The sequence below is a fragment of the Leopardus geoffroyi genome, chromosome B2, assembly GCF_018350155.1.
Source record: "Leopardus geoffroyi isolate Oge1 chromosome B2, O.geoffroyi_Oge1_pat1.0, whole genome shotgun sequence".
Lineage (NCBI taxonomy): Eukaryota > Metazoa > Chordata > Mammalia > Carnivora > Felidae > Leopardus > Leopardus geoffroyi.
The window spans coordinates 139,804,848-139,815,231 of record NC_059332.1 but is presented as its reverse complement, the minus strand read 5'-3'; the positions used below and the strand labels follow the sequence as shown (position 1 = coordinate 139,815,231).

At 47.6% G+C, this 10,384-nt stretch overlaps 1 protein-coding gene across 1 annotated transcript in view; it reads right to left on the bottom strand.

Annotated features, from left to right (window-relative positions):
- TIAM2 (TIAM Rac1 associated GEF 2) overlaps positions 1–10,384 on the bottom strand; it is a 191,288-nt gene that overhangs the window by 109,917 nt on the left and 70,987 nt on the right. The window contains 3 exon segments of the mRNA XM_045500104.1: positions 1,474–2,462; positions 2,465–2,609; positions 4,160–4,326. Coding sequence (XP_045356060.1) covers positions 1,474–2,462; positions 2,465–2,603 — 1,128 coding nt within the window. The 5' untranslated portion in view covers positions 2,604–2,609; positions 4,160–4,326.

The following is a 10,384-nucleotide window of genomic DNA, read 5'->3' as shown; positions in this document are numbered from 1 at the left end:
CAGAGAAAGCAGAGGACTATTTCGAAACCCCATTAGCCTCAACTGCCATCAGCTCTTTGGGAACCAGGAGCAGAGAGAAAAGGTCAAATCTCCACTCGGTGAGGCTTAGCATAAAGTGAGTAAGGAGTCGGCAAATGACTACATTTGGGGATATGAAGAGTTCCATAGCAGGAGGGTGATCTCTGGGTAAAGGGGGAGCCGAGGACAACAAATCACAGCACGGAAGGGGTGGTGATATGCTTCACGCGTGAGAAGGGAATAACTAGCGGGAAGTTTTATGGATCTGAAACCATCTACTCAGGGAAGTTCTATTATTTTTCACCCCTGAAGCTCTATAAAATTTTGCAATTAGACACTGATCCAAGATGGATGAAATGCAGTTTTACTAGAGACAAATTGCCCACTCAAATTCTCTTCAACAATGTGACTTATACTGGGCGAGTTTAAAAAAAAAAGGTGGGGGGGGGGAGAACTTTCTCCCTTCTACAAGAAACAAGCAAAACAGAAAAGTCAAGAGCAAAAGAACTGAAAACCTAGCAGTTGCCACTAGAACCTAAATAGGCAACCTATTATACTTTCCTTCCTGGTGACTAAGCCACTGTGTTTTCCCATGACAACTTTATACATCATTATTACATGTAAGTATTATCATCATCGCAATGCTTATTTTGTCAGGCATTATCATATTTTTGCTATTACACATTCTTGGGTACAAGATGTTTTCAAAACTGTTTGCTATCCCCATTGGAAAGTGGTGAGATTATACAAATAGCTCATCAACCTTTTTTTTTTTAATGTACCAACTTAAGTCTAGAAATTTTAATTTCCCCAAAGTAATGTCAAGTTCAGGAAGGCTACTCATCCCCAAATAACAACATTCTATCTCTCCTTTTTGTTTAGACTTCGAGAGTGAACTCTAGCAAGATTCGCAGATGACTAATTCACTGGGGAATTCTCTGCAAAGCTATAATTTGTTTTTTCATTTTTTTTTTTAAAAGACAGCAAGTGTGCACATGAGCAGGGGAGAGGGGTAAAGAGAGAATCTCAAGCGGGTTCCATGCTGAGGATGAGCCTGACACGGGGCTCAGTCCCACCACCCCCAGATCACGACCTGAGCGGAAATCAAGAGTCGGATGCTCAAATGACTGAGCCACCCAGGCACCCCCCCACACCCCCACGCTGTAGTTTCTAAGGACAGTTTGGCCACATCTCGGGGTGACGCCCGTGGAGTTCACACCAGAGTCCAGGAGGTAAGCTTGCACAGAATCAGAGCCTGAAGTTCTGGGTGAGGGGTAACAAGTGCCCTTCTGAAGCAAAAGAGAAACACCACCACCACCCACTGCTGCAAACAACAAGAGGAGCCCAGCCTGAGGCTAAACTCTGCACTTTCCTGAGCCGCGGGCCAGCAAACAGCCCCGTTTGACAGACAGCGGGCCTGCGGGAACCTTCCCTTCCGCGCCAGGGGTGGCTCACCTGCAGCTTCCGCTTCTTTCTGGAGAGGCTTCCGGTCCAGTCGCTGATGCGGCGCATGCGGGCTTTGAGCGTGTCCTTCTTGGAGGCGTCCTCCGCCGCGGCCTTGGACTTGCGGCAGGGGAGGGTGAAGGACGCGTACGGCCCGGGGTCCCTGCGCTCCACCCGGGACGGCACGTCCATGTCCGAGGCGAAGGACACGCGGTGGCTGAGGCCGGCGCGCGCGCCCACGAACTCGCCGGAGAGCCGGAGGCCCGCGGCCGCGGGGCTGACGTCCGGGGAGAGGTCGCGCAGCGAGGACAGGGAAGAGCTCTGGTTGAAGGGCTTCGGGGCCCCGGGCGGGAGGTCGGCGCCCAGGCGGGGGGCGGGCGTGCCGGGCGCCGGCAGGGAGCCCTCGGCCTCGCTGGCCTCGCTGGCCTCGCCCACGGGGCCCCAGGGGGAGTCGTACCAGGACGACTCGGAGCTCAGGGAGCTGCCCTTGCTGGAGCGCGGCCGCGAGTCCGGGGGCGAGTCGGGCCCGGGGCCCGGGCTGGGCGAGTAGCGCAGCAGCCGCACCGGGCCGCCCGCGTCCCCCGGGGCCCCCTCGGCCTCCTGGCCGCCGCCGTTGTGGAACTCGACCCGCAGGCAGCCGTCCAGCTTCCCCAGCGTCTTGATGAGCACCCTGGGGCTCTTGCGGTCCTCGCCCGGCGGAGGCGGCGGCGGCGTGGCTGCCACGCTCTCGTTGCCCCCGTAGCAGCTGAGAAGGTGCCCATTGCAGTCCCTCGAGGCCACGCGCTCCTCCGCCCGCTGGTGCGCCACGTAGTGGAAGCCGTTCTCCGGGGAGAGGAAGTCGTTGCCCGAGGCGCTGGTCCGGTGCTTGGCGTATGCGCCGCCTTTGGGGGCCTTGCACGTGGCTCCGCTGGCCCTCGAGCCATAAGGCTGATTACTCTTGCAGTGAGACAGGCAGCTCCGGGCCAGGGACCTGGACTTGTAGCCCGCGCCGCCGCTGCCGGGCCCCACCCGTGCAGTGACTTGTCGTCTTTCGCGTGAAGGCCGCGTATTTTCAGCGAGCAAGGCTTTTGCTTAGCACCAGTGAGAGCGTTGCCGTGATTCTTGGATCCTTGAAGGGTGTACTGACTCTCCGAGTTCCCCATGTTAACCTAAATGAAGAAGAGCGGCATCAGTGAGAAACAGGACCATTATGACACAATTTTCTTTAAAAAAAAAAAAAAAAAAAAGGGGGGCGCCTGGGTGGCGCAGTCGGTTAAGCGTCCGACTTCAGCCAGGTCACGATCTCGCGGTCCGTGAGTTCGAGCCCCGCGTCGGGCTCTGGGCTGATGGCTCAGAGCCTGGAGCCTGTTTCCGATTCTGTGTCTCCCTCTCTCTCTGCCCCTCCCCCGTTCATGCTCTGTCTCTCTCTGTCCCAAAAATAAATAAACGTTGAAAAAAAAAAAAAAAAAAAAAGCCCCACACGTTACACAGTGACTAAGCGACGTTTCTGCTGTGTCTCCTACAACTCAGAAAAGCAGGGACACAAGTTGCTTACCGAACTGGTTTTCTACATGCCATGCAGGTTATCAGCCAAGTGGATAATACTGCATGCCCACGTGCTAGTTAACTTTAAAACACGTAATTTGTTGTATGATGTTAATTCGGAAGCTGAACGGGCACAAAGATCAGCTTAAGGCGGAGACCCCCCTTGAGGCTCGGTGTTGGGAGGTTCTGAATAAAGGATTCTGGAAGGGGAAAATGAGGAAGCACCTGTCACTCCAGTACACTCATTTGTCAGTGATTAGAGAGATTTTCCTTCCATACAAAGTACCAGGAGAGCTAACGCCAGTTAGCTAGTATAAGAGATTATTGCTCAAAACCGCCAAGTTTGTAAGAACAGGAGTCCAGGTACCACACTTTGTTGGAGCTTGGGTCTATCACACAGAGTAGGAACACGACAAAAGGAGTCCCCAAAGAGGAGGCTGAGATGAAGAATGGGGGCGGCAGGGGGAGGGGGAGAGAATAAAAGCTCTCGTTTGGGGCAGAAAGACATTTTCATAAAGCTAATCTCTAGTGCTTCTCAAGTCTTGACGGGTTCTCACTTTAGAACATGATGAGAAAAAATAGTTTGAAGCTGACTTATCAGAAACCGTGCGACTCTTTTTAAAGCCCCACTTTTCTCAATGAGTCTGTTAAGCCCAACAGGCGAGTTGAAATCAGATCTCAATCTTCCCCCTTGGCGTTTCATTCTATCTAGTAGATCACTATTTGAGACAAGCTGGAGGTCATGTTCTCAGGTCCCTTTCAAAAGGAATTTAGTAGGTTTTTTTTTTTTTTTTTTTTTTTAAATTCTTTTTTTTCAACGTTTATTCATTTTTGGGACAGAGAGAGACAGAGCATGAACGGGGGAGGGGCAGAGAGAGAGGGAGACACAGAATCGGAAACAGGCTCCAGGCTCTGAGCCATCAGCCCAGAGCCCGACGCGGGGCTCGAACTCCCGGACCGCGAGATCGTGACCTGGCTGAAGTCGGACGCCTAACCGACTGCGCCACCCAGGCGCCCCTGGAATTTAGTAGGTTTTTAATTGTAATGTTTTTCCACCTAAGAATGTACAGCCACAAAACAAAAGTCAAATGAATGGACTTTTCTTTGGTGGGAGCTAAGCATACACATATCAAAACAAAAATGACCAGATCAAACAACTGAAGTCACTCATTACCTTAATCACAGTCTTGCAACTTGAGGTGAACCACAACTCATCTGAGCCGGCCGTACCTGAAGTCTAGTCTGTGCTCTGAGGGAGATCAACAGTCAGAAGGCTTCACGGGGTCCTGGGAACAAGGCAGCATGGTTCACAAGTATGGGAAGGGAGTCCATGAAACGATCCTGAAAAACAGAAATACCAGGGAACCGTTGAGCATTTTACACCAAGCTTCCAAAAAGGTAAAAACAAAGGTTTCGTATAAATTCTACCAAGAAACAACCAGTGTCCAGGATCACTGTCAAAATAACAGATGAAATGTCTATAAACCGCTTGATTCATCAGAGGTGCTGGAAGATGTAAAGGAAGCTAGAACTGCCCATCCACTCTTGTAAAGGCCACTAATTCAACACACAGTCTGCAGTCCAATGTGCGCCTTTGTTTCAGGGGAGGGCAGGTGAAGGCTCTAGCATGAGTCACGGCTCATCTGTCACCACCGTCAGGAAAACAACTTGCAGCTTCTGCACACGGACAGGACTGCAGGAGCATCATCCTGATATGAAAACAGTTCATTGTTCTCGATTTGACTCAGCAGTGAAAACGAAACCCACAACGCGGAATCACTGTAAAATAGTCCTTGGCCTCAGCAACTTGTGTTACGGAGGTTGACCCCACGAAGGAGATTCAGAGTTGTTCTCCAGCATATGTTTGGGCCTCTCCGCACAAGAAGTAGGGGCAGGAGGCCCAACTCGGAGGGAAGGGGCAGGCTGGATGAGCTGCCATCTGGCAGTGCTCGCTCCCGGGACACAAAGCCTGAGTTTTCTCTGCAGACCTAGACGGCAGAGCAGTGACGGTTTAATGGTGACTTCTTTCCCTTTCAAAAACGGAAATTATCTGTAATTGTGTTACGATACACATAGCAGAAAACTTACCGTCTTAACCACCATAAAGAGTACAGTTAGTGGTGCTAAGTACATTCACACAGTTACGCATACAATCTCCAGAACTCTTCACGTCCTGAAACTAAAGCTCTGTGCCCATTGAGCAACAATTCCCCACCTCCCTCTCCCGAGCCCCGGCACCTACCATTCTATCTTCTGTCTCCATGAATTTGATACCTTAGGTATCTCACGCAGGTACACTCACACAGCATCTGTCTTTTTGTGACGGGCTTATTTCACTTAGCATAATGACTTTAGGGTTCATCCGTGTTACAGCGTGTGTCAGAATGTCCTCCCTTTTTAAGGCCAAGTAATATTCTCTCATACGTATGGGCCACATTTCGTTTTGTCTCCTTATCCATTAGTGGACGCATCGATTGCTTTCCACCTGGTGGCCACTGTGAACCACGCAGCTATAAACGTGGGGGGACGAACATCTCCCTCAGACCCTGCTTTCCCACAAGTGAAGCTGCTGGTTCATATGGTAATTCTATGTTTCATTTTTTGAGGAACCACCATACCATTTTCCACAGTGGCTCCACCATTTTACATCCCCACCAACTGGGTACAGGATTCCAATTTCTCTACGCTTTGACCAGCACTTGTTATTTCTCTGGCGTTTTGATAGTGGCCATCGACAGGTACAAGATGAGACCGTATCTGGTTTCACTGTGCCTTGTCTCCAATGGTTAGTGATGCTGACCGTCCTTTTATTGGCACACAGCTTGTGTAACTCCTTTGGAGAGTTCAATAGTGACTTTTAAAATTAATGAAGCACTGGCCCTGGCCCCAAGTTTCTCCAATAAGACCAGAGACCCAAGTCTTCCTGAGGCCATACACACACATAGATTTTAAAATTGGGGGACAGGGGGGTGCCAAAAAGATTTTTCACTTTGGGACTGGCAGGTGGATCCAAGAGCTCGTTTCAGGCCACCGGCTCAGCAATGTGGCCCCAAACGGCACCCGCTATGCTACCGACCACTTATCTTTTTAGTGGGCGGCCCTCATAAATATCTGAAAGCGGGAATAACCCACTGGTCGGGAGGCCACTGAAACATGGCCCCGTGACCGCTGTGAGTCCGGAGCTAGATCACAAGAACCCCACCTTTTAAAAGCTCACAATAGGAGTTGTCAGTATGTCTTCAGCTCCGTCTTTTTTAAACGTAGGGAACTACAAGTGGCCAGCGTTGCTCCTGGCTGTCACCACTGGGACCTCTCCCACGAGCTGACTGCAGGGAGACTCTGTGCTTGTTTATTTTCCTCAAGACCAAGGCCCGGGGATGACCCCAAAGGTGAAAGGCTCCAGGGTCCCTCACCCACAGCCGGCCCAGCTTTGTCAGGCCCTTCTGATCTGAAGGTCACATGCCTGAAGACAGGCGCACACAGCCCTGGTGTCAAGCTCTCCAACATAATTGACACAAAACTGCCATTGAGAGGCTCCCTCTGTCAGCTGCTCAAGACACACAAAGGCCAGGCTTCAAAGTCGCAGAATGGCCCCGGGATGGAAGCTTAGTCCCCAGCAACAGGTTACAACCTACATTCATCTTCCTGCTTTTGAAATTAAGCAGTTTCATTTTTCTATCATGTTATATTTGAAACACAGAGCCCTGGACCCTGTCCTTTACAAAAACACTGTCCACCCAAGGCCTGCAACTTTGGGGCCCATACAGCATTCAAGAAGCGTTTGTTGAACTAAGTGAAAGCAACCTCACATACCAGAAGGCTGACTTGAGCACAAAAAGCAGGAATCATTCCCCACTGGGTCTGACCACAGGACTCACATAGATGCCCATGAGGAAACGTTGCAGTAATTAACACAGCACTGCCCAGAAAAAAGCAGAAGAGGGAGCAAAGAGGTGGAGAACAGCGTGCCTTGTTACGTATGGTAATGCCTACCAGCTGTTCAACATCTTCAGCCAATCCTGGCAAAAGAAAACCAGCCTCAAACTGGAATGAGAAGAATTATGCAATATTTATGAGGAATTTATTGACAGGAAGGGTAATCTCTGAGGGAAACGATTACCCCTGAGGAGTTTGGCAAATTGAACAGATACTTACTGGGCATGCTTCAGCTGTGGCTTTTGTCTGGAAAAAGGAGAATAAATAGGTCAAACGTTCAACACCCCTGACTCCTTTACTGAGGGAATTTTACGGTATTCAAGTTAAATACTTTTGTGTTGTCGTTGATAGAAAGGGGGCTGAAAATACTCAAACAACAAATTTCCTGTGAACTTTTTTTTAAAAAAGAGACTAGTTCAAAGCTCCCAATATCTTTAAACAGAAAAAAATACATAGTAGGTATACTAATCTGCAATAGGTATTAGAAATACTAACATGGAGTAACATGTATTAGGTATGCTAACCTACGATTTATGTCATTAGGTATGCTAATGTGCATTAGGGCCCACAGCTGACTGATGGAGAATTTAAGGGAAGTCATTTAGCAAATATTGTGTGCTGTATAAACAAGTTTTTAATAATTCTCTTATTTATTGCAAAATAAAATATTGCAATTTTTTAAAAAAATGGACAATCTCATGAACCTAAAAAACAACCACCTTGTCTTTTGCTCTCTGCATTTCCCAACCATATAAACCTGCTATGTTGCTTGTTGCTTTTTAAAAGCTGAAATCACAAACAAGAATGGATACTTTTGGTTCAAGTTGTGATCAATTACCACCCCAGAAATGCCCAGCAATGTGAAGAAATTCACAAATACATCACTACAATACCAACAGCCATGGTGCCCTACCGAATTCCACAGCAAAACATCTTTCGGGGGAAATTCAAGATTTACCTTTTCTTTATTTGCCTTGAGCTTGGGCTTGAACTGATGTGTCAGATTCCCAAAGTCTCCATTTCCACGTAGTGTAGAGTTTACAGCAGAGGAAAGACTGCTTTGTCTCTGGCCTGAGCCAGCTGCTCAGAAGGAGCAACTAAAGAGGGTAAGAGCCAACCCCCGGGGGCCGGATGGTTCTGTGGGGAGGACGGGGGCTGAATGGGGACAGCAAGCAGAACAGAGGCGTGGGGACCCTGCACAAAAGCAGATTTACAGCTGGGCGAGGCAGTGAGGGAAGCTGACGTTCTACCACCATGAGACACCAACAAGGCTTCTCACATAATTCCAGAGAGATTTTCATACTGAAATAGGAGCCTCATCCTTGTCCAAGGGCAACATTCCAGATGGTGATAAGAACTAGGAAAAAAGATAAGAATAGGACTAACCATCATTAACCATAACAATATCTACTTGGTTTCCTTCATTGGGGGGAAGGGGGAGAGGAATTCAATCATTAAAAAGACAAACCTCAGCATCCGACTCTGGTTTGTGTCAGAGAACCTGGGTTTAAGGCCTGTTTCCGTCTCTTAAATAGCACAAGTCTTTGGGCAAGTTACTTATACTTTGCGTCTCATCTTCTCCACTTACAACTTGAGGATAAAAATATCTGACCTACCTACCTCACGGAGTGAGAACTGGGTGTGGAAATGTATGTGAAACCACCTAAAAAACTGAGAAATACAATACAAATATATAGCCCTATTACTAATTGTGGGTTAGAAGTCTAAATTTGTGTACTATGACATCAGATCTTATGACAGTCTGTTGTTTCAGACAGTTTTAATTATGTTAATTATTACATATATATGTAATATATGTCATATATATATATATACATATATATATATATGTATATACATAAATTTGGAATCTTCCAAATTCTGTTAGCACTTTCCTGATTTTTATCAATTCCCCAAATTATAACAGCATATAAAACTACCTAATTTGTCAGAGGTCTGTCAAATGTCAACAGAAACAATGACAGCCATATACTTATGTTATTGGCCAGTCATGATAGAAAATTGTGCTCATTGAACAACTAGTATTACCTGAGAGCAGTCACTCTCAACACCACGTGAATTTTGGCACTAAGGGGACATGTGATAATATCTGGAGACATTTCCAATCAAACCAACTAGAGTCCTAGCACCTGGTAAGTAAAATTCAGGGATGCTGCTAAACTTCCTACAATCCACAGGATGATCCCCACGACAAATAATTACCTGTCCCGATATGTATGTTAGGTTGAGGCTGAGAACCTGTGCCCTCAAGGTTTACTGCCTGTCTTACTAAAACTACTAAAATACAAGACGATACCTAAAAATCTGAAACATGCATTCATCTCTCTAGGATCCAAACTTACTAAATAAACGCTGTAGATAATTGCCCCAAAACCTGCTTCTCTCATTCCGCATCAGCAAACTACACTCAGAACTTGAGAACTGAAGGCCATGACTCAAAGGAGCTCATTGCTAACCACAAGACTTGAACCCAGTTTGTAAAGGAGGCAGGCAAAAGGAACATCTGGTCTCCATGGGAATGGTGCTCTGGAAGAGTAATCCTTACAAATAAAGTGGGCAGAAAGCAAGCTGCTGCTAAGGTCTCAAAAGCTGATCATCCATTGTGGAGCCCCATGGGTTCTATTTCAATTCGGCAGGACCCCTTCCAACCGCGTATTAACAGATGAATGGATAAACCAGTGTGCGCCTCCGAGGATGAGCATGGCTGGTACAGGGGTGGGGGTGTGGATAATCAATTCCACGGAAACAACAGCCTGGCCTTTGCACAGTTCATCACCTAAGGAAGTCAATTTATCACAAGGAGGGTCTAGGCACTCACACCTGTTTTGTAACAAGTTCTAGTATCTGCAGCATTGCTTTAGAAATGTCTGTTCAACTATGAGTCATGACATTCATTTAATGACCCAATTACCAGTATTTTTTTTTTAATTTTTTTTTTCAACGTTTATTTATTTTTGGGACAGAGAGAGACAGAGCATGAACGGGGGAGGGGCAGAGAGAGAGGGAGACACAGAATCGGAAACAGGCTCCAGGCTCTGAGCCGTCAGCCCAGAGCCCGACGCGGGGCTCAAACTCACGGACCGCGAGATCGTGACCTGGCTGAAGTCGGACGCTCAACCGACTGCGCCACCCAGGCGCCCCAATTACCAGTATTTTTAAAAGAACAGAATAGAAACAGAGTGGAGACGATAAAATAGGGCAGAAGATGGAAGAGTGCATCCCAGTAAGGGTTAAAACTGTCTTATGAAACTAAATTCCCATGTGTCTCCACGTGTCTGCCTGTATACTGAGTTGTGAAGTACAATCATAGCTTCTTCGTGACCAAAAAAAAAAAAACAAAAAAACAGTGTTGAAAACAATGACTTATAAAACCACAGCTTCCATCAGAATGGCACATCCCATTTTAACGAGACCCAAGGACAAACCAAGTCGAGAGAGTCTC